This window comes from Apostichopus japonicus, chromosome 19, assembly GCF_037975245.1.
Source record: "Apostichopus japonicus isolate 1M-3 chromosome 19, ASM3797524v1, whole genome shotgun sequence".
In the NCBI taxonomy this organism is placed as follows: Eukaryota; Metazoa; Echinodermata; class Holothuroidea; order Aspidochirotida; family Stichopodidae; genus Apostichopus; species Apostichopus japonicus.
In genome coordinates, this window is record NC_092579.1 from 29,817,603 (window position 1) to 29,845,372 (window position 27,770).

The 27,770-nt window shown below is 35.2% G+C and overlaps 1 protein-coding gene across 1 annotated transcript in view; it reads right to left on the reverse strand.

Annotated features, from left to right (window-relative positions):
* LOC139960073 (VPS35 endosomal protein-sorting factor-like) overlaps positions 1-27,770 on the reverse strand; it is a 192,502-nt gene that overhangs the window by 164,439 nt on the left and 293 nt on the right. Inside the window, exons 2-18 of the mRNA XM_071958126.1 lie at positions 26,778-26,868; positions 25,744-25,935; positions 24,649-24,765; positions 23,410-23,523; positions 22,736-22,864; positions 21,553-21,637; positions 20,871-21,045; positions 20,594-20,641; positions 20,059-20,152; positions 19,100-19,177; positions 17,634-17,756; positions 16,842-16,888; positions 16,286-16,397; positions 15,712-15,828; positions 15,106-15,159; positions 11,104-11,184; positions 9,608-9,670 (exon numbers count right to left, since the gene is read on the reverse strand). Coding sequence (XP_071814227.1) covers positions 9,608-9,670; positions 11,104-11,184; positions 15,106-15,159; positions 15,712-15,828; positions 16,286-16,397; positions 16,842-16,888; positions 17,634-17,756; positions 19,100-19,177; positions 20,059-20,152; positions 20,594-20,641; positions 20,871-21,045; positions 21,553-21,637; positions 22,736-22,864; positions 23,410-23,523; positions 24,649-24,765; positions 25,744-25,935; positions 26,778-26,868 — 1,720 coding nt within the window. The remainder of the gene's footprint in view (positions 1-9,607; positions 9,671-11,103; positions 11,185-15,105; positions 15,160-15,711; positions 15,829-16,285; positions 16,398-16,841; positions 16,889-17,633; positions 17,757-19,099; positions 19,178-20,058; positions 20,153-20,593; positions 20,642-20,870; positions 21,046-21,552; positions 21,638-22,735; positions 22,865-23,409; positions 23,524-24,648; positions 24,766-25,743; positions 25,936-26,777; positions 26,869-27,770) is intronic.

Consider the following 27,770-nt stretch of genomic DNA (forward strand, 5'->3'; position numbering starts at 1 on the left):
GATTAAGACACACACTGACACAGAATTTGTCCGATTTTACCCTTTAATTAACTGTACAAATTTATCACAGCATTTCCTGGTCAAAAAGTGTGGAATCTTCAGAACACAGGTTCATACAGGATTACATCTGTGACATGAACTCCACTGAAAATGTAAAATAAAATATGTGAACTTGTCCCAAGACACAGAATTTTCCCAATTATCTTTATACAGTATCTGTATTATTCTTTGAGTTGGACTAGACTCTCACATTTGCCACGAACAGTAAACAAACACTTTCTCAACTCATTTTGTCACACATCATGCAACCCATTTTCATATGTTTTACACAAAATATGTTTGTGAAAAGATGTGATACTACCTTTTAGTTTCAAAACACAGTTATTTTGCCAGACATGCTCATGCATGCTTTTGCTTAGTACTTTATACATGTGCACCCCAATTGTACAATTATACTGTAATAACAGGATGCCACAGGTCTTTTGGTATAAATCTCGGCTGGTGCATGCAACCACAACATTTTTATTGTCTCTCCAAAACTTAATTACCACCACTCTTAATGAGTCTACCAAGTTTTCAAGACATCATGATAAACTGTAAGTGCCACAGTTTTACAACATTTGAAATTTACACAGCTATAATACAGATACAACACAAAATATTTGCAAAACGATTATATCTCAGAAATTACATGATGGTTGCATATGCTTGGTACAACCCAATGACACTGGGGTAGAGCCTGTGAACTAAATTACTCATGGGTGTATATTATACTGAAACAACAATACCACAAGATATATACTAATATGCTGTGTTTGAGTAAAAAAAAAACTAAAAAAAAATACAAACCCAGAAAAGTAGACAATGCCACAACTACACTATTTCCAACCATCATTCCAATCAATTAAACAGTTGGCAAATGTCTGACCAATCATAGCTTGCAATATCAAAAATATGCTTCCATGTTATCAGAACTGCACACATCTGGATGTTGGCAAGATATTAACACTCATGTCTACAACAAGTATTTAAGTGAATTCCAGCATCATTGGAATTGTCATGGCTCAATATATAATCTTCCTTGTTACATGACATACTATATGGCATATTAATATTATATACCAGGCTGAGGTATTTATGTCACTGATATGCTGTAGGCTATACCAATATGCCATGTTCTTTTCCCATTAATTCCTGTCTATGTTGTAGAGTATATCAATATCCTCAGCTTCAGTAGATGGACATGTTGGCTAAATTTTTAAGGTTAATCCATACTGCTCTTCCCATAACAGATGAGAGCATAAATGCATCGAGTATCATTATCTGTGTAAGAGTTACTTGCCATTCAGCCAGTGAAGAAGATCCTGCTAGGATCGAAAGGTCAGGCCCACTTACTTTTACGCATTCCCTTACACAGACTCTTAAGCAGTTTGCTAACAGATTTTAGTTTTATTTTAGTATCATTATTTGTAATTTTCAGCATTTTCCCATAGAGTGCATTTTAATAACTTCATTAACAAATATCATCAAGCTGTCATTTCAACCAAATGCAGAAAATCTGAAATGTGAAAAAAAATGCACAATTAACCCGCTTTATCAAACATACAAAATACAATGCTTTTTTGCCTCTATACTGGTAAGCAAAGCTTAATGGTTGTTTCATTAGCAAAATTGCAATGACATATTTGGTGGTACATTTACAGAAACTGTAGGAACTGGTCACTGAAGACAAGCTCCAGTTGTGGTAAACTACAGGATGGAAGATTATATTATCAAAGTATTGCTTAACATCTGGTCACAAAAGACTTGATTTCTAGATCTCCCTCTGGCTTCCAATCCGAAACAGTTACCCAGTGGTAACAAAATCCAAAGCGAGAATTGGAATATGCCACCCGAGGTGGCAAGTAAAGTTATGAGCCATTTGTCTCCATGAACAGGCACACATTTCTGCCGAGGATTGTACAACGAATTATACTTTACAATTTATACGTATAACATAGCAAACAAGCTATAGAATTAAACTAAGATGTGTTATACTGTTTCTTACTAATGTTCACTTTGCAAAAGAGTGTTTTTGGCTTACTGCCATCTGCATTTATCATTCTGGATTGAGATGAACAATCGAATAAAATTTTACACAACGTGTTTCAAACAATTTTACAACGAACGTGCACCTCCGGACCGTGGCATTTTGTACATTTTATCACGATTTTATCCAAATCATTTTTACCATCAAAACCCAGCAAACTAACAAAATGAAAAAGACAAAGTCTCATCTACGGTGTGCTTTGCATGTTTTGCTTTGCAAATTAGCCAAACAAGTTTGGTTTTGTTGAAATTTTTACATCGTTTTACAAAGTTTTCAAAGGGTCTCGCGGAGTGCAGACTACCTCTTCTCCAGTTCTGGAATAAACTGCCAACCATTTCTGATATTTCGTCTCCTTCGTCCTCTTTCGTCTCACCCGGATTCGACGGACTAATTTTCTCGCCGGTCTCGAGGCTTTGACACAAACATATGCGATCAGACAAACGCTGAACAATATCAGAAAGAGGCCATGTGTGGCATCAAAAAAGTTGTTAATTCTGTCAAGAAAACCTGGAGTGGTACTAGGAGTAATGGTAGTAGTAGTAGTAAGAGTAGTAGTAGTAGGAGTAGTAGTATTAGTAGTAGCTGTAGTATTTACAGTAGCAAAAGTAGTATTAAAACCAGGGATACCATCATTAGATGGGCTTGTAGTATCCATTGCTGTTGTTGTGTCAGACGTGTTATCAGTGGACTGCCCTTCTGCTTTGCTTGATACACATACCACTACTAGTATGACAGTGACTATGAAAGACATCTTCCGCGAAAGGGTGATCCTTAAACCCATCATGGCCGTCTTTAATGTCGCATATCCTTCAATATTCAAGAAACAAATCACTGTACTGTGATATAAACAGAATTCTTTCTACGAACATCAACTTCTCTGTTGTCTCCCACCACTATCACTGTGTCGCTAACTGACTTTTCTATCTAGTTATTCCTGATAATAATTGTAATAAGCACAGTCACTGTTCAGGACCCACATGGTTCATCTCTTTATCATGTTTAAATAAAGCCGATCAACGATGTTAGCAAAGGGCAAGCTCAATCTCATTTCGTCTCGTTTTTTGTTGTTAGTGATTTTGTTTTGTCAACAAAACATAACAATTGCTCTACATGTCCTATTGATAGAGTAAGGCAGAAATCCTGCAGAGAAGTCCAATGTTAGATAACATAAACAAAATCCCTATCAAAACCTTTGCAGATGAAGGTACACACGTACGAGTTCCACGGAAACAATTCACCTTGTGTTTTCACTTTCCAGTGAAAATCCACAGTTCGTTTAGACGAGGAGATTACTACGACGCAGGTATTAATAATATCAATGACCTTGACGAATAGCGAGAAATAAATACTGCAAGAGACAGACGATGATGATGGCCGACCAGGATTATGATGAAGACTAAATCACTGACATGAATAGTTATACTAAACTATACAAACAAACACATAAGGTGTCCTGTATTGCTGTAAGCAAACATTTTGCTTTGCCAACATAATCAACACTCGGCCTATATACCGTTGTATACCGCTCAAGCAATAATGCTGAACTACACATGGCAATGAACTGCAATGAGAATATCTAGTACGTCTGGCACCCCCCGGCTAATAAATAACAATGTGCTTACACTTTCACAACATAATTGCTTTATTCTCTTTTCTCTCTTTCTTTACCTTTTTAGGCCATGCATTCTAATTAGTTTATTAACAACGACCAATTATAAATTTCTAACTGCTTCGGGAAAAAGACTTTCGATTGGAGATTCATCAATATTAAAGGGAAAAAAACATGAAACCTATTTGACATACAGTCCACAGTCCCAGTAGGGTAATGTAACTCTTTTTTTTCTTCCATTTTCTAAAGACCCTTTGTCTTGGGTGTTTCATACTATTTAGTTTATATAGGTATCAATTCCAAGAAATCTCCTTTTCAGAGATGTATTTCTCTCCCACTGGTCCCCTACACAAATTGTATTAACTCCCAATATTCCCAATAGTATTAATCTATTACAGAAAACTGATAATTGAATGTTCCAAGATAATATGATCGATGTTAGAACCAGATCACAGGAGAGGCTCTTTAAAACCTTTTCAAAATATCCAGGAATACATGACCTTGCTGTAACATTACATTTTTTTTTCCCTTCAATTTTCTATGACCCTTTGTCTTGTGTGTTTCATACTATTTTGCTATTACGGGTATGAATTCCAAGAAATCTTGAAATCTCCTTTAGAGATGTATTTCTCCCCCCCCCCCCAATTGTATGAACTCTCCCCCCCCTCAACATTATCAGCAATTAAATATAACTAGTCATTAAATATTCAAAGATAAAATGCTAAATGCTGAAACCAAATCACGAGAGAGGCTCTTTAAACCCTTTTCAAAATATCCAGGAAATGCATGCATGCATATATATATATACAGTATATATATATATATTTATGTTTATTTATATGCATACTCAACTATATGAGAGTCTTTGGTTTCTCATTATATTATCTATTGTACTGCTTTTCATTAATACAATAGAACTATTAGAATGGAAGCACAATGACACCTGTCATCGTGAATGGATTTCCAAGTGTCCAGCACATAGTACTTGTTATTTCATCAAATTTTAACTACCATAACAGTCACAATTTTCACCTAATACATAACTTTGGCTCATTCCCGAATCGTACCTTTGAACCTTTACAATTTAAAGACTTGTGCTTTCAAGTCATGAACAACAGAACTCTAGCTTACACATTGAGTTTTTATGACAAGCCACCAAACAGCTTTAAGCACATAATTATCTCAATACTTTAGAATCCACTCAGCAATTTATCTGTGAAATATTACTACACACATCTCTATATATAAGTCAAAGTGAAACACATTTAGTGATGACCTAATTTAACACATTACTGTAGCTATTAATTGAATACTGAGTCAGCGCAGCCATTTTCACCTCCTCATCAATCATTTATTTCCAATTTCCATAAATATCATACCTAATTAATATTATTTAATTTTAATTTATAAATTCCAATTTCCAAAAATAACATACCTAATTAGTATTATTTAATTTCAATTTATAACTTTACATTTATTCAATTTACTAGTTGAAGGATATAAATGTTTAAACTCATTGTCGCATTATTTTCTGTTATATTTCCGAAAAATGTTTGGCATTGAACAAATGGACGAGAACAGTGTTTTTTACATGTTAATTTAAGACCAATCCAAACCTTTCACTTTCTTATTCAAACACTACAGAAGGCTCTACGATTTATAAAATAATTTGTTATCTCCTCTTTCGTTTTTTATGTTATCACATCTAATTCCTAGAGTGAGTGAAATACAGCAAAGTTAACAAAGAAACAAAACCCTGAAAATGATTTTCAGGTGCTGCTGTTCAGGGGAAACTCTCTGGGTTTTTTTTTTCCTAAGTACTTCTATGTAATTTCTGGAAATAGTTTGTTCAAAGTAGTACTTGTTCAATGAAACTCTGTGTCTAATCAGTCTTCTCAATTGTTTTTCTCTGTCGGCCTAAGTAGTTTCTTCTCTTAATTTTTGCACTGATTAATAGTAATTCTTACTAATTACTTAATGAACTACTAAATACTCCAAACACTAAGAAAATAACTATGCAAATAAGGTAGCCCAGGCTACCATGACATACTGCTTTTGAATGGAAAAGTTTGTTAGTTCCCTATTTTGTGATTAAAAATCTTCCAAAATCTCTACTATCTGGACAGTTTTGCATGATGATGAATGAACATGCATCTAAGGAATTAACATTAATCAGTAATAATTAACAATATTAGCTAACTTGGAGTAATGTTCAACTGCAATGTAGATGACGTTGCAATTTGTTTTAACTGCGACACACACAGTGTTTGTTTTCTACTGCTTCCATACTTCTCACTATGAGTACAATGGCCACACTGTAAATTCTGACAAAAAAATGCTTCTGACAGTTTTTTCTTTCCTTTTTGTCCAACGATGATAGATTGTCTGAAGTAGTGTAATTACTGTACGGTACTATATGGTTTTGAATGTACTGTACTGTACGGTAATATATGATACTGTAATGTTATGTACTGTCCAATACGGTACTGTACTGTACGGTAATAAATGGTACCGTACTGTATGGTACTGTAACATTATACGGTACTGTACTGTAATGTACTATACAATAAGGTACAGCACGGTACGGAAGGTAAAATACAAATTCAATATATCTTTCTTTCACTCTACTCATCTAGATACTAGCTTAACCCCTTGAATGACAACAACAAAAGGTGACCTAATTATTACATGCAAATTAGTCCAGGCTTAGGTTATGCAAGCCATTAAATGTGTCAATCTATTATTCTACATTACTCCTTTTATTGTTTGTGTATTAAGGAAACATTATATTCGCAGCCATTGAAGGTGAAACTGAAAGAAAGGCTATTTATAACAAGTTCAATTGGCTTGTTTTACTTCCTTTTAAAGGAGGCTTTTGATTTCCACACGATTACACAAAATATCTATTTGTGATAATTTTGCAAGATTCCCAGTTTCCGAACATTTCAATCTTCATAGACATTCTCTGAAAAACATAAAATGTATTTTAATTGCCTCGAACTTCAAATCCGCTACTGAAGGTAAACGCACCATTAGTCAACTACTGATAACTGAAACATTGTACTGCTTTACAGAGGAGTGAGGGATCATGTCACTTAAATACCACACTGCATCAACATTGCATTACAATTATGTATGAAATGCAACACTAAGACTACACCATGCACAGGTGTGTATACAGGGTTACAGCTTCTATTATACAACACCTAATTATATTCCTGCCATTTGATTGGTCAATTGCTCGTCGATTGCATGCAAAATCTGCTCCATTGCACTCTATGAAATAGAACCATGTGTTATACTTTTTTGATAGCACTTTTTTCAATGGTAAGAGAGCAGAGAAACCTGTCTGTTCAAAACAATCTGTTGTATGAGTGCATTTTACATCCAATTATATCCAAATTTGAAAGTGTTGTATAAAACAAATAATGGTTTCCATTCGTGCAATAGTGCAAATATTTCATTCGTTGAAAGATGTAATTTGTTCCATTCAACTCGGCCGCGCCTCGTTGAATGGAGCAAATTACATCTTCCAACTCATGAAATATTTGCACTATTGCACTCATAACCATTCGCTCCGATACAGCTGTACAGCTTTCATTGCACATGGGGTGTCTATTGTCTCTCTAAATATCAGATGCACTACACTGTAGCTACTGTACTGATATCAAAACACATTGCAGAACAGTCTGTGGTAGCCACTGTTCCCTATCTTGAATTCAATTTTGTTTTACTCTCTTTAAAAGTGATGAGGCAACTACTGAATAAAGCTCACTTATTACAGCTATTAAAAATGCAGAATCATCCAACGCTAAATGAAATACATTATTTCCCTCTTCAACAGGAAAGAACATTTCACTTCCTTCTCAGTTTCCTCTACTTTGTTTTTTTTAAATTTTTAGAAATTGCCAATTGACAAAATAACACTTGAAAACTGAGTTTCGATTGGCAAATCACAACTGGATGGAAAATATAACAAAGAGGTTGCTGAACATTGATTTATGGGAAATGTTTTTATTCTTCGAATATATTGAATAAGACTATTTTAAACAGTTCCTTTAACACCAAAGTCAATTTTTTCCAGTCGGCTACAACTAGTTCATGAATACAAAACAGTAACATGCGAAATTATCCATGGGGCCAACTAAGAACAAAGATAACTCAAATGTTTTACACTTACACTTTTGAACTACATTAGTACGTCAAGCTGTCGGTTAGATGTAATTTTCTATAAAAGCAGGAATGATGTGTACATAAAAGTAATGATCAGCACAGAGTAAGTAACAATGCTTAATTATCTGTTAATTCTACTGACGCAAATTTAATATTTTTTTTGTGAGATTTCTTTACAACTCCAAGAGGAATGAAAAGAAATGCTTAATACTGTATTCCTCAGCATCTTGACTACTTTGCCTTGTTCTTTGCTGATGGAAAAACCCATCTATCACAGAACTCTGCAATAAACTAGACTGAAACATTTACAACAAGTCTTATGAAGTTACTACAAGAATATCTATAACCTCTCAGAATTTAAGATCTTTCTAGATATTTACAAGATTTTCTAGAATAAAAAACAGCAAAATGTATATTAATCTATAATACAGGCTTTACTGAAGGCCCAACAGTACTGAAAATAATGTTTCAGTGTATTATGTAACAGTCTCTACATTGCTGTCATAGTAAACTATGTGAAAACTAATCACATACTCCATGTGAGAATATAAGTTTATTGTGTATATGATACTTTAAAGCCTGACAGATTTCTATATGACTCACATGTACAAAGGGGATTTAGAGCTTAATATCAAAAGTCTGAGATAAAACTGGTAAGTCACTTTTAAGGCTACTCTGAGGTTTAAAGTCTACATAAAGAGTGTTTTCTGCTAACCTGATTAAAATATATGACCAATGCAAAAAAAATTGAGCTAACCTTAAACTACTGATTTAAAACGGTTACTGATAGCAACCAGATAGATCAGGACACAAACCGTGTTTTGGTCATCATATCGGAACGAAACCGTGTTTTGGTCATCATATCGGAACGAAACCGTGTTTCGGTCATCATATCGGAACGAAACCATGTTTAGGTCATCATATCGGGACGAAACCGTGTTTCGGTCATCATATCAGGACGAAACGTGTTTCGGTCATCATATCGGGACGAAACCGTGTTTCAGTCATCTTATCGGGACGAAACGTGTTTCGGTCATCATATCGGGACAAAACCGTTTTCCGGTCATCTTATCTTTCCGATCTGACTTGATCATACGGTTTCTCTTTCTTCTTTCTTCTGTGCGAGAGAAGTGAATCTCTTTCATCTCGTAATCGACAACGCCCGCTCAGAATAGTTTTGCATTCACGGAAACCGATCGTTAAGTCATGCGTCTGTCTCTCGTATCAAGCGACGCTTGTAACGTTTCTTTTGTGCATTGATTGCAAATTTGAATTAATCAAGTGCAGTTTTTGTGACAAAAGCAAGCATTGCATTTAAGTGCAGAAAACTGAGCAAAATGTTAAAAAATATGCAAAATCATCTTCTTTAATGCAACAGTGACAGAAAATTATTCTGTTCATGTGATGGCTGTTGAAACTGTCACATGACGTGGTAACAAAACTAGTTGGATACTGCACTGTTATTTCTGCTATCTAGATATGTTGGGGGTTGGGTTCCTACTTAGCTAAAGGTGGGGCAGAGGTGATGTTAGTTTCTTCTTCCAATCTGCAACTTATACAAAGTTTGACGACTAATAAAATCCAGGGAAACCTACCCACCCACTTGACCCACTCCTTTATCCAAACATTTTCTTTCTGTAAACAAATGCTCTGCACATCTGTTCTTCACATAGTATTTCATCATTTTGCAGTTTCTATGTGATGGCATGCAGACAAGATGAAGCATATCAACTTACCATGGAAAACAGAATGGAAAAGTCATGCATCTGTGAGAGAATCTTGGACACAACTGATTGTAACTAGAAAAGGAAAAAAAATACAAACAACCACAGTAAATATTGCACTGCACAATTAAATTAACTTTGTAAATATTACATTCTTTATGTAAAGATGGCTTAACAAAAAATGTAGAAATTAAAAATTCCTCCGAAGAGGAAAAGTGAGACAATATTTACGATGGGGACTTCATGTAGAAAATTAAAGAAACATGCCTTTTTTTGGGGGGAGGGGAAGGGGGGGGGAGGAATTTTACATAATGTTATTTTCATAGTTCATCAGGTTTTAATGAATCCTTTAAATTGGTAACAGGAAACCTAATTTTATAGTATCATGCTATCCTATCTTTTTGACACCCTGCATTTAAAGAAGTTTTGATCTCCTCTACAGCGCTAGCAGTAAAAGAGAAAATGATTTTTTGTCCATGAGAACCTCTTGAACATTCAAAGTTTGAGGAAGCACAGGCCAAGTACAGCTCTTTAAACAAAAAGTAGGATTTCAAAAATATCGTTTGAACACTTATGATCAAATCAGTGTCAAAAAATCAATCAATAAACCGATCAATGAAAACATCGATCAATCCTACAACCCATTGGAAGTTGTCTATCTATTTTGGTAAAAGTAACGATAAAGGAATTTCTCATTATTATGTCAATCGATCAAACAAATTGATCAATATGCCTGGTACTTAGCCACTGATAGCTTAGCTTTGATTGCTATTAGCAACACCTCCTAATTCTTCCTCAAAACTGAGATGCCTTAACATACATAAATATACTTCCGTCATCGGGGTATTTGATAAATTCAAAACTCATTAAAGCAAACAGTTGGAACCCTTTCCAATCCAAGGTCAAGTGAAACGATGGGGATTGGATTTTAAATTTCACAAGGAGGCTTAAAAGGTGTTCCTCTTCCGTCTGTCAAACATAATGTTTTCCTCTGGACTATCAAATGGGTCATGATATAAACCAAAGTAAATCTTTTTGTTTTTCAATCTGGTATAAACAATGGCACACAATTACGTACAGAAATACATAATCAAAACTCAACTGCGTACAGTACTCTCTCACTATATATATAAATACTGTACGGCAGTTAGTTTAGAACATGAACCTGTTACATTAATCACCCAATCCTTGTAACTAACCATACCTATTTGCTGTGCTTCTGCTGGATCTAGCAGATTACTCTGCCCCTCTCCGCAATCTTACAGCCATTCTTCTCCCTCCCCATCAATCCCCACCCCTCTCCCCTCCCACCTGCCAATCTCATCTCTGGTAGTTTTGAATAGTTTTAGTTTACTTTACTGATTTGTTCTCCACCCTCCACTGTTAGAGGATAGAGTCCATCATGACCCCCATCCCCCTCCCCTCCCCTCCCTCTCCCCTCCCTTCCCCTTCCCTACTCCACTAAAGGGTGAGTTATGACACCTCTATGGGATTATTTTTGATCTCACCTCCAGGTAATGACTCTCAAAAGCTCTGTCCGGAGTCATGTGTTTGATGATGTCGTTCAAAATCGTGTTAACCTCCTTTTTCTGAAGTAATCGAGGGGGAAAAGAAATGATAGAAATAACAAGAGTTAGTTTCATTATTTACCCAAAAACCTCTTCGGTTTTGGGTAACATTGTCTAGGTTATAGTTTCAATCCCTTTGTTCTGAATCGAAACACACTTCGGTTAACAGAATTAACACACTTCAGTTCACCCGTGCAGGGCGAGATATGACGATGGCGATGACGATTGTACAAGTGAACATTCAAAAACTCAAGGCTAATATTTGTTCAAAAATTAAATTAACAGAGTAAAACCTTTTCAGTGCCTTTTGAGGTTATATACCATTTGGTGCCTTTACCGATGAAAAGCTCACCCAAAACAACAGTAGCATTGCTGATACGATGGCAATCAAAATGCGACCAGCATTTCTCCTATACAGCCTCTGATAAATATATTCATCATATAACATATTCATATACAACAGATTTACAAATTTACATGATTTGGATCTTTCAAAATGATCGATAAAACATAATTTGGATCTTTCAAAATGATCGATAAAACATGCTACATAACGGGACAATCATAAACAAATATTTAACAGTGAATGAATTATCCGGTATAGCACCTCAAAGTGCTATACAAAATGGTCAAGTTGCTATACAAGCATCGAGATGTGTATGTGGCAGTGTTGTACACAGGAACTTTAACTTTTGATGAGAAGAAATCTTCCCAGTCTTTGAAAATGCTACGCAAAATTTGAATACTTAATTTTTTTTCCCCGTTTGGCCCTCTAGCTTTTACCCGGTACCTGAACTTCAAAAAGTTGCTCTTTAAGTTTTTTTTTGGTCATATAGGACACTTCTCACAATCCCTGATTTTGGGGGAATTATGGCTAACACCTGTCAACCCAAGTGTCATCAAGCTATTTTGCAACGGCCAGTAAGAATAACTCATCACGCGAACCCGCTATATCATATTCATACAAAATTAAATATATCCTAACGGATATTTGGTGACAACCCATCGATGGGGAGCTCCAGAGATTGAACAGAGGGTGCTGTGATATCAGGACTACAATGACCACCTCAATCTACACTGTTTAATGATCTCTAAATTGAAGTAACACAGTCAGGTGAAAGCGTTCACAAGCTGCAGACATGGCTGATGAGCTTGTACACTGAAGCGTTGGATAATGGACTAATGCACTGTTTCATTGATGCAGGTTGGCTGAATGAAAAACATGTTTTGGAAAACACATTTCAAGGTGCTTATTAACAGGAAGCTTCACTTGATACTTCAATAACTATCTTTGACAATATCTGTCCTTCAATAATTACAAATATAAACTACTATTCATCAACTACGAATGGAATGGCTTGGTCCAAGTTGATGGGACCGATTCAACAGTTTGGGTGCTGCTGGAAGAGCTTCATTGTTTGGTCTTTCATATCTAGTAACGACTGTCCCACAAAGTCATTAACAAACTAAAACTAAGTCCACAATTTTATTTCAAAATTGGAATATTCCTGATGTAATTTTGGTGGATTCAAGCAACAACAACAAAAGAACTTCCAAGGTCAACTATTAAACCAGAATTTTTTTGCAAATTCAACCCTAATTCTAGCACTGCAGAGTCAAAGGTAGAAATTTAATCATTAGCTTGCTTTTCTTAGGTCAATTTTAGTCACTACCAATAACATGTCCAGTCATTGACTCAGGTCAATGTATTATTATCTCTACAAGGACAAAACTAATTTAAGTCAATTTTCTTTTGGAAAAAAAACACTTGTAAAGTATAACTCGAGTTATTAAATGTGGAATGTAGCCGTTCATCTGGCTTTCAAGATATACGTTATAAATTGATGATTCAAAAGTATACAATTCAATTTCTAGACGGAAGTGGAGACTTCTGTTTGCATTACCGTGGCGAAACCATATCTGTTTACGGAAACGCTATCTGAAATGGGCTCTAAATGTCAGACACAGTCAGACACAGCTCTATTTAATCACTTTCGATAATCCTGATAACATATTTCATTTTCCTCTTCCTAACTGTAGGCTCCATTTTTCTTTCCAGTTCACTTTCTTTCTTCTAGGAGAGATAAGTTCAAATTAAAGCACTTCCCATGAAAATAGGAAATGTCTCTAGTTTCAGTTTTTTTTATTTTGAAGAAAATTAAGTAAATGATTGACACAGAGTTAATATTTAATCTGCGACTCTTTACAGGACATGAAAGAGACTTACAAAAGGGCTATTGATAGAAAGAAGGTGAAAGTTGAAACATTTTGGAATACTTTTTATCTCATTGATTTTTTTTTTGGTTTCTAATTGACACTTAGTGACCCTGAAAATCCCCAAGAGAGATAACAACATTTTCTGTTACGTTCAGAGTCATTCCACATAAAGCACATGATATATTTGCTTCTGTAGATCAGTTTTCTTAATTTCAGGTTTCCAGACAGACACATACAAGAGTGCAGCTGCTTGTGAAACGATCCATTCAACTGATAAGACACAATTACAAACAGTCCATTACATGGCATTCCATATTGATTTAGTGTTTATATCTATATATCTCGAGTGAGATACAATAATTGAATTAGGTAAGTGATTGGAAGTAAAACAGCCAATGTTTGGTTTTTGCAGAGCTTTCGAGCAAAACTAGCTCTTCTTCAGTGCATGATCACCGAAAGTGACAAGGAGTAGCAGGAATTGAAACTATTTTATAGAGAAGATTGTGGGCATGGTTGTAAAGGCAAAGCGACTTACTGATATCTGCTGAATTGAGCAGAAGTTTTAGAAATTTGGATTATTTTAATCCGCGTCGGATTATTTTAATCCGATTCCGTCGTAATTGTAAAGGAATTGTTTTGGTTTATCTGGGACGGCAAATCGTTTCTGATGTTTAAACCGAATGGTGCCGTGGTCTTTAGGTTTAGTTCCCAGAAATTTTCTTTCGCTTTCCTAGATTTATCTGTCCAAGAATCGTTCTGGTCAATGGCAATAACACGTAAATTCTCAATTGAATGATTTTGGAGATTGAAGTGATTTGCAACAGGTTGGTAGATCTTTTTTGTTTTGATCGCCGATCTATGTTGTGTCATTCTCATTCTAAGAGTGTTTTTTGACTCTCCAATGTATTGTAAGTTACAAATATTGCAGTAGATGAGGTAAATGACATTTTTGGATAGGCAGTTAATTTTGCGCCGAATTTGGAACGTGCGTTTGGTTTGGTTGCTCTGAAAGGCCCCGGTCAAATCGACAAGTAAGCACGTTTTGCAATTTTGTGTACAGGGCGATTATATATATATATATATATATATATATATATATATATATATATATATATATATATATATATATATATATATATATATATATATATATATATATATATATATATATATATATATATATATATATATATATATACAGTGGAATGACGACCTTCCTAACCAGTTTTGAACCACTGGTCATACAATCAGCGTCCAAAGCCTAGTGGTTAGGGTGTCCGCATAAAAAGCGGGAGGACCGGGTTGGAATCCTGGTGGAGGCTGGAAGTTTTTCACTGTTCTGGATTTTCCAACTCACTATAATCTCAATTTGATATATATATATTTATATGTATGTGTATATATATATATACATACATACATATATACAATACAGCTTTAGTCTGCAATACAAACACTTCCTATATTACACTACGCCATTCTCTGTGTGAACTTTCTTCTTCACACTGCAATGACTATGCAATACTGTATCATGTCTATCTCCTATGTATGATTAACCATTTAATATTAAATCATTACATTTATTATATATCGATACCCACTGCCAGTTCACACTTTCATATTGAAACAGATTCCATTTTGATAGGCTAAGGGTAATTTAGATAGACTAAGGTTTATTTAGTTTCTGCAGTATTAAGGTCAGAAAGAAGGTTCTGGTTGACTTACCGAGAAGTGCTTACAAGGGAATTCCACCCACACTTCTGCACAGGTGATGTATTCCTGGATAATGATAAACGAGGAGAAAACAAAACATAGAATTACAAGTTCATTATAAATATTATATTACTTCAGAAGGTTCTGTGTAGTAATTCTATTCAATGAGTGACAAGAGAAGGATTACCTTTCCTGCACACCACAATTTTTCAAGATAAGCACTTTGGTCACACTATTGTACAATATAATCCTACCAGGTGGCTGTGATGAAGTGGCTCTTGAAGGCTACCATACATATGTAAATGATAATCCTGGTAAGATACCAAATCAACTGAAATGAAGTGTAAATTCTTTGTGAAGTCAGCGTTGGAAAAGACACATGATGCTTCTTCATGTGTATTCAATGTTTCTGAAATATAGAAAATGCCTCAGATTGCATTTTTCAGATACCACAGAAGGTCAGGGGTTGGTCTGAATGACAGCTGGTCTAGGATCAGATTATTTGACCCTCTCGAGTAACCCTTTCCCTAAGAAATAGAAGACCATTTCAGAAATTTTGATAAAAAAAAAGGGCTTTAAAATCCAAAATTAAATATTGTTGATCATTACATGACTTACCATAGGTGTTTGAAACTTCATAACAGCCTTCCATACTTCATTGAGGATACCCCGTCTGTGTTGCTCGGCGGGCGCAGCTAACATCAAGTTGGTTCCGAGTGATTTATAAAGATTATGCTAAATATGGACAAAAGTGATCAAAAACAAGGGTTATGTGGTATTAAGTAAATTACAAAATAAAACAAAACTTTTAGCATACTGCTTATCCACTAAAGAGCATGTGTAAGAGAATGTGTAAAAGTAAGAGGGCCTGAGGTTTCAATCCTAGCAGGATCTTCTTCAGCCTATGCAGAAGAACCTGCTATGATCAAAATGTTAGGCCCTCTTACTTTTACACATTGAGTAAATTACAATAACAATACAACATGAATGTCTAGTTTCTATCATTTAGTAAGAAAACCATAAAAATTGGTAAAAGTTCGTATGGCCAAAAAAAAATCATTGTTTGTTGACATAGTTGTTAACACAGTCTCCCATACAATACAGGTTGTTACAGGTTATGAAATATCAATCTAGGTTTCAAATTTCCCTGTCATCTTGTTCATTTCGAAATAATTTTCAGATGATTTTTTACCTTTGGAAAACCAGCTTCTTCGCATTCCCTGATCAATTCCAAGAATTCGATGGCCCGTCTGGAGATAAATTCTGGTTTGAATGCAGACATTATGGAATTCAATAACAGGGCACTAGAAAGAGAAAAGTATAAATCGGTTAGTTCAAACTTCTCAAACCGATTGCTATATTAAGTTCCAGGGAAGGCGGGGGAACTTGTGGAAAGGGGTGGGTGGGGTCTGTGAGTTGTGACATCCTTCTGCTACATTATGCATTGAAAGACACAAATACATCTATCAGCATGTCACTAGTATTGACCATCAATTCAGACAAAAATAGCAACGATACAGCAGTACATATACAGGCTCTAGAACTGCATGCAAACCTGATCGCTGCCTTTCAAACAGTATTTAAGTTAGTAAAATCCAAAATACATGATATTCCATGGAGTTTCTTCTTATTTTTTTTAAGCAGGCAAATTGGATTTCAAACAATTTTTGAATTTTAATTTTCTTTTTTACTCTTCATTATTAGTGTCAGAGAAAACTTGATGATGCCAATAAGTATGAAGGACTTACTTGTTGCAATGCTTTTTGCATTTGCCAAGAATCTCAGTCAAAGTATTCTGCAACAGAAAAAGTAGAAACAAAAATAAATTAGATTATAAAGTTTAAGTTTTAAAGGAAAATAATTAAGGAAACATTCTGTATCTTTGAATGAGTTAACCCAAAAAACAATGTTTGAAATGACAAATGTTGGCAAACATCTGCTTCAAATCACTGTCATCTTTATTCCATATTAAAATTATCCCACATCCCATTTAATAAAACACACATCCCCATAATATAAATACACATGCCCATAAAATAAAACACACGTCCCTGTTAAATAAACACACATCCCCACAAAATAAACACACATGCCCAAAAAATAAAATACATATCCCCACAAAATAAAGACGCATTCCCATAAAATAAACACACATCCCCACAAAATAAACACACATCCCCATAAAATAAACACACGTCCCTGTTAAATAAACACAAATCCCCACAAAATAAACACACATGACCATAAAATAAAAAGCATCCCTATAAAATAAACACATTCCAACAAAATAAACACACATGCCCATAAAATAAACACATATCCCCATAAAATAAACACACATCCCCACAAAATAAACACACATCACACAAAATTATCACACATACCCATAAAATAAACACACATCCCCATAAATAAACACACATGCCCACACGCAAAACAAACATCCCCACAAAATAAACAAACATCCCCATTAAATAAAACAAACATCCCCATTAATAAGAGATGGGCTAAGAGGAGGGCGTAGTTCCATTTCACTGTACCTCTGCTGCTTTGAAGGCAATGCACTGAAGGAGCCAGTCTAGTGCCGGGGAGTAGAGATGAAGATAGGAGGGCATGTCCAATCTCTGCATTGCCAGGACGTTCTGAACAGTGTCTGAGTCCAGCTGGACATAATCACAAGCAGAAAAAAACATACTTTAGTTGTATAGTACACAAGACATATCCTATTATGCAATAAAACTACTACACTTTTCTCTCCCGTATAAAAGCTGTTTGATGATTTGATGAATGCATATGCCAAGGCTAGCTCCTCTTTTAACCATGTGGTGGTGAGGGGGGGGGGGATCAATTATATATCAATATATCCAATGACTGTCAAACCTGCCAGTCAAATACCATCGGGTCAACTATTCCATAAAGTACATAGTTAGGAATGTGTTATAATGTTGTCATTGCTAGCTGATTTTACACTGTTTCTTTTAAAGTTATTCTGATGGAGAAAATGACAGTTCCATATCTACAGTCCTACAATCCTAAAAATAGCCCAAGATGGACATATTTATGGAGCGAAGTGCAGCTTGATATGCTGGGAAGACTACTGCATATTCATGGCAAATACTCTGCAGCTTTGAATGCTAGGAAGACTACTATACATTCATAGCTAATAATCTGCAGCTTTGAATGCGGGGAAGGCTACTGTATATTCATGGATGAAACTCTATGTTGAATGCTAATAAATCATTATTAAAGAAACCATTGTTAAAGGCATTATAATAACCTCATTTCTGACATTAATTAAACCAAATTCATTCTGGACATTTATTTACGTATATGAACTAGGCATATTAGCTACGATGGTGTCCCTTTCTTTGAGTTCCAACAGACTTCTTTATGAATCTAAATCAATTCTATCAATATCAAACCAAATTATTGTGACTCATTAGTCATGCTTGACCTATATCAGCACTTTCATTATAATGCAACTGGAAGTTTCTAATTTGTATCAATGTTTCGTGACGGTCTATTAACACTAGAGGCAAGTATCAATACTCAAAATATAATACACCAACAAGCGAGTACTACGATGTAGCCATGTTCCTGTTAGCTCTGTTCACTCTGTGGCACTGTTTTATAACTATTAACTCATCACATTTACAATGAACTTATGACACAAGAGTGCACATGCAAATTGAACTATTTAATTGTTTTTTTTTTTAGACTCTGTAAAAGATCCTGCTAGGATGGAGACGTCAGGCCAACTTACTTTTACACATTCTCTTACACAGGCTCTCTAGTGGATAAGCAGTTTGCTAACAGTTTTATTTTACTTTTAAATTGTTAAAAGGAGGAATTTAACTCAAAACAAGTTTGTGCTGGTAATTGGATATGAGTTCATGGTTTTCAAGGAATGGAAAACTGGCTGATCAAGTTGGTAAAGAAATGATAAAATAAAAGTTATGTATGACTTGTTTTTGCCTAAAATATTTCTGATCGAACTATATCTTACCTGAGAGAATGAGTTGATGAAATCATACAGGTTGTTAATATGATGCGATTTGACTTGAGGTGCCACTGCCATACCAACCTAAACAAAAATTAGAAATATAAACAATAAAACATCTTACAGCATAAAGTATGATTTACTAGCAACTCAATATCGCTCTTCAGATCCCAGTTTATTTTTATTTCCATTTTCTTCTCAAACACCAAACCAAATATCAAAGGAAAAAATAACTTTTTACAACTTCATCTTGTTATATTCAAACCTCTAAACTACAAGGGAAGCATTCGAAATAGTTTATCTCAGTACAGACACATATACCAATTATATGATGAGCACATCATGTTTTCTACTCTCCTCCATTCTTATCCTCTGTTCCAGCCTTACCACTCCTCCACTCATCCTGTTTGCATTATTATAAGCCCCCCCCCCCCCAAAAGAAAAAATACATTGCAAAACTGCAACAAACGTATCCATGGTTAGCTACATAAGTGGCACTTAGTTGATTAAACATTTGATTGGAAATAAGCTTGGAAGAAGCTCTTTGAGTTGGTTTTTGATAAAAAAAAACATTTCTATCCACTCCTATATTAAAATCCTATATCAATGGACTTCATTAGCTTCACTAGCCAAGTTTAGTATAAAAACTGCCTGGACAACAAACTTTTCAGGATTGAAATCATATTCTTCAAATTCCTACTTTTGAATAATTCTTTTGGTTGAAAACTCTAGGAGAGTATCTTAGTTTCATCATTTTCAATCCTTTTTCAGTAAATATTTTCGAAGACATTTTAGATACTTTTTTAGATTTATTAGTAGATTTGGAAAATAATTGCTGACAAAACCCAACATGCTGCTTTAAGCTGTGCACCCTCCTCCCGCTCCCCTGTCCCATACATAATCAGTCAATCAGACACTTTAGTTTGACTATAAGAAACAAACAGATTAGTACTACTGTAACTCACCCTGCTGAGATAAGCCCGGCCGTATATCGCAACAAGAGGATCACCGATCCCTCTTATCTGGGTAGTCAGCCTATTAAGAGCTTGTGAGTATTCCCTTCAAGAGAAAATAGGACAAAAATCATTAAAATTGAGTTCTAAACATTTGTTCAGAAATTAATTACTACCAGGTGTAAACTTGTGACCAAACTTTTACCAATTGAGTTGTTGTTAATTGTATGTGAAAGATTCAGTTACATTTTTAAATCTTACTAAATTCCATGAAATTTCATGACACAAAACTGGGAGGGCACAAAGACACTGAATGAAATAACTTTTATCAGCCCCCCCTTTCTTTCTTCTTTTTCTTTTTTAAATTTTTTATATTTTTTTTTCCCCTCCTGTTTAACCCAGAAATTGTTACAAAGTGCTACATTGGGAGTGAGATTTAGTATAGTTTCCACACAATCCTACGTAGATATCCACCCAATTATAAAGTTGATATTCAAAGAAAAACTATTCCATTCCTTTCATTTCTATCTCCAACCTTCCTACTTACCCTGTCGTAAGGAAACTGTAACATTTCAAGATGGCTGCTTCAACATACCTGATGTATCATAAGTTAAGGAAATTAAAAAATAAGTGAAAAATAAGAGCACTTATTTCTAGCCTGCCTATGATAGATTAACATAACGTTTTATGCGGTGAAAATAGAGTTACAAGATATTCCCCCCTCCAACTCTCAAATCTAAATATATTACTATTTGTGTAAAACTATCAAGTTTCTGTTTTGTGCAACATTAGATGCTTCTCGTAGAAAACCAAAAAAAGGATACAATCTTGGAATCAGTTCTCTGATAGAGGCAATCTTGAAGAACCAGTTTCGACACGTCTCCTTTGCGGATTCAGGGACTTGTTCGGGGGTGAAGTTTTCGGGGAGCATTTGGGGCTTTTTGCTGCCTGGCGGGATGTAGGAAGACTTCTGGCGTATCCTGTCGAAGACCAACTTCCCTGAGGAGACACAAATTATGATATCACCGTAAAATACAAAAAAATGCAGTACAATACAAGCTGTCAGTAGAATATATGGACTTTCAAAGTTTCATATACGTGAAATTAAATTCTGCTATCAAACATTAATTGAGTCAGAGACAATCACAGTTTGTTTGTGCATTGTCAAGTTTTTCACTTTCCTTGTGGTAGCACCACCCACCCTCCTCACAAAAACATTTAAAAATACTGTGGGCTTCAGTTACAATTACAGGAATTATATATTTATATTTTAGTGGAATGTGAAATACTAAAACTTAAATCAGTCTTTCTTGTTACATTGCCAGCCTTTGGTATTAAAGTTTACTAAAGAGATCATAGTTACTTAAAACTTAAACAATTCTTTGCCAGTGGTATTGTATTCATGCTTCCTTGTACAACAAGTCAAACATCACTGCAACGCATGTTATTTCATAACACTACTCATTGAGCCCAAATGTGACCAACCTCTGTGTGATTCAGACTTACCGAAAGTGTCTAGAATGTCTGTTATCAGAACAAACTTGCTGGGATAGAACTGGATGACAGATGTATCCACTAACAGCTTGGAGCACTGAACAAGACAAAAAAATACATATATAAATATATAAAAGAGAATTATTCACAAATATCCAGTAATTATTATAGATATACAAAAGAGAGTTTAATGGAAGGGATGGTAAAGTTAGTAATCAGCAGAAAAGAAATATTGACAATTAAAACCATACTTAGTGACAGAAAACTAGAAACACCAACCTTCCAGGTATGAAATATATAGATATTATTAAAGGGAGATGAACAAAAAAATATGTAACTAGACGAAAATGTAACGATTAGAGGGCCTGATGTTTCATCCCAGCAGGATCTTCTTCCAAGGCAAAACTAATGGAAACAGATCAGAGCTGTTTTGCTCCTTGTTCTGTCTAGTCTAACTCTATTCATTGTTCTTTAGTCAAACTTTTTGTTGTCTGTCCATAATTATTACTATGTATTTGATAGAGAGCTCTACAAAAGATCACAGCGCTTATCCATCTGTCTATATTAAATGTGTCATTATTAATCTGTTTTTGTTTCAGTTTGCCTTTGAAGAAGATTCTGCTAGGATCAAAACATCAGGCCCTCTAACTTTTACATGTCACCTAAACAGGCTTTATAGAGAGGATAAACAGTTTCTTAAAAGGTTTTTCTCTCCTAGACCAAAATGGATGGAACAACAACCAACAACAGAGTTTTTCACATGGTATCATCTCTTTCCTTCAAATTTATTTACTAATAAACAGACATTGCAAAATTCATATATGACTATGTCTTAAATTTTTTAACTGGATAGGGATTGATCACAAGTGGTCAATTCCAAAAGACTCATAATTTTGTAACTCTTTCGATATTCTGACATGCTGTTTATTGTTACAAACTCTGGAAGGTATATGAAGTGCATTACAAATTTATATTCTTAGTGCTTCGCTGTACTTCCTACAGCTCCAAACTTAAACACAGGAGTGCCCACATCTTTAGCAATTAAAATTCACTTCATATTTGCAATATTCATCAAATCTGCTAGAACTGGATGGAATGTTTAATGAATGGCTAACAACAGATCTAAGATATATGGATTACCATCACATTGCACAAGTTGTGATTAAAGGCACAATGGGGCATGCAGATATCTCACCTGTATAGCAATTTTCAACGACTTGACTTTCTGGTCATGTTCCCACGCTGAGACCAAAGCATTGTTCAATTCTTCAATGCGGAGGACATAATCTTGCTGGCTGAGGTTGAGCATCTCCTTGATGGAGCCCTGATAGAGGTAACAAAACAGTCGAATAATGACGGACAGTTAGTGGGAGAACACATGTGAGAGGAAAAGGGGTTAGAGGAATGTGAGAGCAGGGGTGGAAGTAGAGGGAGGGAAGAGGTAAGAGAAGGAGTTAATTTTACACATTCAGACAAATTCTCAGGAATGAGGAAATACTGTTGCCACAATTTAGAGGCCAAAGGAAGGCTTGTTCGTATGCAGCCACCCAATTGATTGTGACATTAGAATAGACCAATCTCACTCACCACAGTAACCTGAGAAAGACTGTTAGAAATAAATGACAGAGTGGTGGCAATTAAATGTATCATGTATCATACTCAATACAAATTTTGGCATGAATGCAACTCACGAAATTAACTAATAAGCTCAAGTTTTAATAGACAGAAATGTAACATTCACTGTTGCAAATATGTTACTAAATGCAATGATTTAGAACATTTAAGCAATACAAGTTGCTACAATGCTATGGTTTGATCATAATGGCAGTTTCATTGAATTCATTTTCCTATTTATATTTCTCGACTGACCTCCTCAAAGTCATCGAGTTGTTCCAATCGATTCTTGACCTGATCAGTGACGGTGTTCTTGGCAACTTGACTTTTTACAGCAACCTTCTCTCTATCCGCTGGTGAAAGAAAACTCTGAAATCAAAGCAGAATGATTTTCTCCATAAAATTATCATTTTATATTATCATTTTATTTCCTCTTTTGATCAACCTAATTGGCCAAAAGTAAGCTAAATTACATAAACAAGAAGTAATCCATTAATAATACTGACAAATCATTAATAATTATTTCTGTCTTCAAACAACAGACTATTTTGTTTTAAACTGATCGGCACAATTTATCAAATGATCCATTGTTCTTTACAATATTCTCAAAACTTGCATAAGAAATGTGAGAAACACTAAATAAATTTGTAACTATACCCGACTGCAGGAAAAGGTCATCACACGATAAACTCAGATTGAAAAGTTAGCCAGACAAATGGTTCCGAAATCAGGAAATCAGGCATAAATCAGGCTTGAGGTTTTGACAAAAACCGGATTGAAGGTTCAAGTATTGATGTGTTTGTAAATTTAGTACCATCTACAATCCATTTCTGTTAGATTTAAAGTTTATATTTTTTCACTGAATTGATTCCCAAACAACTTTTTTAACAATATTCTCCATGCAGGGTCCACTTAAAGTTTTCTTGAAATATGCAAAACAATGTCAGTTGCCTTATAGCTGCTTCAGTCTGTAAAGTGTGACCCACATTCAAGTTTGTAATGATATTTATTTTTTCGGGGGGGGGGGGGGGGGGCGGAACTAAAATGTAAACAACCTACATTTGAAAGAAATAGTCAACTCTCTTTAATAGAATTTGTCAGAGATATATATTCAATAACCTTGAATAAACAGAAACAGCAAAAGCCAGCTTAAAAAGACATGATAAGATGAATGAGAGCGTGGTGGCCAATTGGCTTCGGCGTCAGTCGTAATCCAAGGATTGCTGGTTCGATTCCTGCCTAGTTCATTACGTTGTGTCCTTGGGCAAGATGCTTTATCTCACTTGCCTCTCTCCACCCAGGGGTTAAATGGGTACCTGTGAGGTAACTTGTCATTGGGCGCAGTATATAACTGCTGCCAACTGGAGGGATTGTCTCTGGGACAGGTTATCATTGACCAGGGGTAATATAACATCTGTAAAGCGCTTTGAGACCTATCACTGGTATATAGCGCTATACAAAAGGTAAATATTATTATTAAAGAAAGATATTTACCGTTGTAATGGACAGTTTCTCTGAAGTTGTGTAAGTGGCAAGAATGTTGCCCCTCCGACTGGACCAGGGTTCGAAAGACTCATCCATGTCAACATCATCAATAGTACCAGAGTCAACCTGTTATGATTTAATTTGGAAATGCAATGATCAAATATTGTCCTTAAGATCTATAAACAATAATATTTAGGCCATACATTGGTTCCTGTCAGCCAGTAATTTAAAATCTCCAGGACCAAAGATTGTAGATGCCCCAATAACTAATTTTCATGTTTTCTTTTATATTTTATACCCAGCATTTCTCATTATGTATGCACACTATTTGCTCACATCTTTCCATCACTATGAGACTGACTGTAGTGGCTAAAGTTTTACAAAGTTGGTGTTATAACATCTTCTCCAAACAGACGGAAACTTCTGACAGCTGGCCTACAAAGACTGATGGTGACGGAAAATATCCTAGACAAGACAGGGGCGAATATGCTCTACAAAGGGTGACAATACAGATACATATGTTTTAAACAAGTTTAATAGTTGTTTAACTTAAGTTATATATATAGCACACTGTTATCTGTAGCCAGGTAAAGGCATTCTAGGTAACCCAACTTACTTGTTTGCCTTATAATTAGGTAATCAATACCAAAAATGAAAATCATACTTATATGATGCTAATATAAACATGGAAAATACAACAGAAACTACTGATCTAGCAGTGCATTGATCTAGCAAGGACCTCATTTCTCTTGGTTACAAGTCCTGCCTTCCACCAACTGAACAATCCCACCCTATGCTGGAATCATTTCCTTGCTAACCATTGCTTTATAGAATACATGACATGTACTCCTCAGGTCTTTACAGTAATTCCAAAATGACCAACTTCCCTTTTCTTACAAATTTGTTTTATCGCTCCCCAGTCAGCTTCCTGTTCATGTCTAAAATTCTTACAACGTTATATTTTTTATAAACTGGACATGGATGTTAATTTATCATGTATAGATGTGGGAAATTAGGTCACATTTTCTTTGCAAAATTGTATGGAAAGTCTAACAATGACAATACAGAAAAAAGAGAAAAAGGAGTGAAAATGTTTGATCATACTTCGGTTGATCCTGCTGAGCCAGAGAGGGGATCAACTGCTCTGGAAGGTTTGGCCGCGGCTGCTGCTGCAAACATTGATAGCGGATCAATTCCATCTAAAGCACTCGACAGAGGATCAACAGCCGCAGCTGGTTTGGGCTTTCCCTTCTCTTTACCGCTGCCATCTCGAACAATCTTCTTCACATCGGATACCTTGCAAGCAAAGAACAAAGTGATATTTGAAGATGTAGTTATGAGTATAACATTTATTTTGCGATGATATGGTAAAGTCGCTCAGAGTCCTATAAGAATGACAATAAATCACATTGTAACAACTTCAAATATATCTGATGCTTGCAGAAGATTGACATATACAGTAGATATGTCATAACAATGATCAGGTTGAAATGTTTCAACATGAACTGGTATGTACACATATTAAAGGGACTACCAAGTGAAGCCAAATGTAGCATTGCTTGATGATACTGAATTCCTTGAACTACTGCCTTCTTCAATTTTATTAGGATTAATCAAACAGTTGGAAAATGAAGTTCTCTTAACAATTCTATATACTGTTTATATATCATGAACATAGTTTATGTCCTAAACTGTTTGTCAAACATTTTATCGGTTTGGAATCAAACATTTTAATGGTTTGCAATGATGTTTGCAAATCCAGCAATTCTGGGTTCATTTCATAGTCCCTTCAACCATAATTGAACAAATCATGGGTCCTTATAAAGTAGGCAGAGGGAAGGGGGGGTGGCCACAATATGAAATCTTTTTACCATATATTGTGATGAGCTGTTATTTACACTCAGCAACATGATATGACCAATATTCTTAAACAATGGGCTTGATATACTCTTTTTTTTCTATTCTTTTTTGTAGCCTTGTCTTTTCTCTTGGTCACTAGCTTTGAAAAACATTCTTTTTTCTAAGGCCCAGGATATGTGTAATTATACCAGTCTTTTTATTATTTTGTTTTGTACTACTGTAAAGCATATGAAATATAGATAGATCCTAAAGTGATTTTTTAAGCTGGTTTCACCTACCACAAGCGGTTTTAATGGATGGTTAGTCGTCTCCTCTCGCTCTAGCTGAAGTTTTTCCTTTTCTGGAATATAGTTCCTTACCTTGGGTTTCCTATGAAATAGAAAAATTCAGAGTAGAACTATTACCTCCGATACATTAGAAGAAATAGCAGTTTCCTTTCATTTGTTTAACTTATCACTATGAGCATCAGAAACTTTACTGTTTGTGTCAAGTATCCATTCTTCATTGATAGCAAATAATTTCTATCAAACACAGTCAGTTACAGTACTGCTACATACTGTCTTTCTTGCAACGATACAGAATCACAACAGCTAAGCAGGTCTTTGAAAAGGCAAAGTGACAGCTCTGGGTCATAAATACATACAATACAGATGTTTTGCAAAATAGGTTGAATGGTGTAGGGTGCACGTTGAGGTCTATCAACGTTCCAAGATACCACCAACTCATTGAGCTCCATATTACAGTCCGAGAAATTTCTATTGAACTACCCATGTTTTGGACATTAGTGTGTATAAACCTAACCCTCAGTTATTACTTGTGACATGTCTTAAAATAGTTTATTTCAATCCCATTGCAAGTATTTCACAAAGACTCATAAACAGAACCGATACTGGATAGCATATATGTTTGTAATTGTATTGACTTACCTAACTGTTAGTGTTAGGCACGACAGTATGATAAATATTTAACTTAGTGTATTGAAAGTAATGGTGTATTTATACTTTTTAAGAAAAAGTCGCCCAGGAAAGAACCTGGCCACGAAAACCAAACTACCGAACGACTGATCCGCTCTCAAGTCAACCCCAGTCCCGTTCCATCGGGACTGTTACTGTGTGATCATCGTCGGGTGTGCATTCCCTTCAAAAGGGAACAGATACTACACATGATCTTAGTCAAAAGGCCGAGAAGCGATGTAATGGTGTATTTATATGATTTTATAACATTAGACACCAAGGATCCTAAAAACAAAACAAGCCTTTACTCTAGTCTCA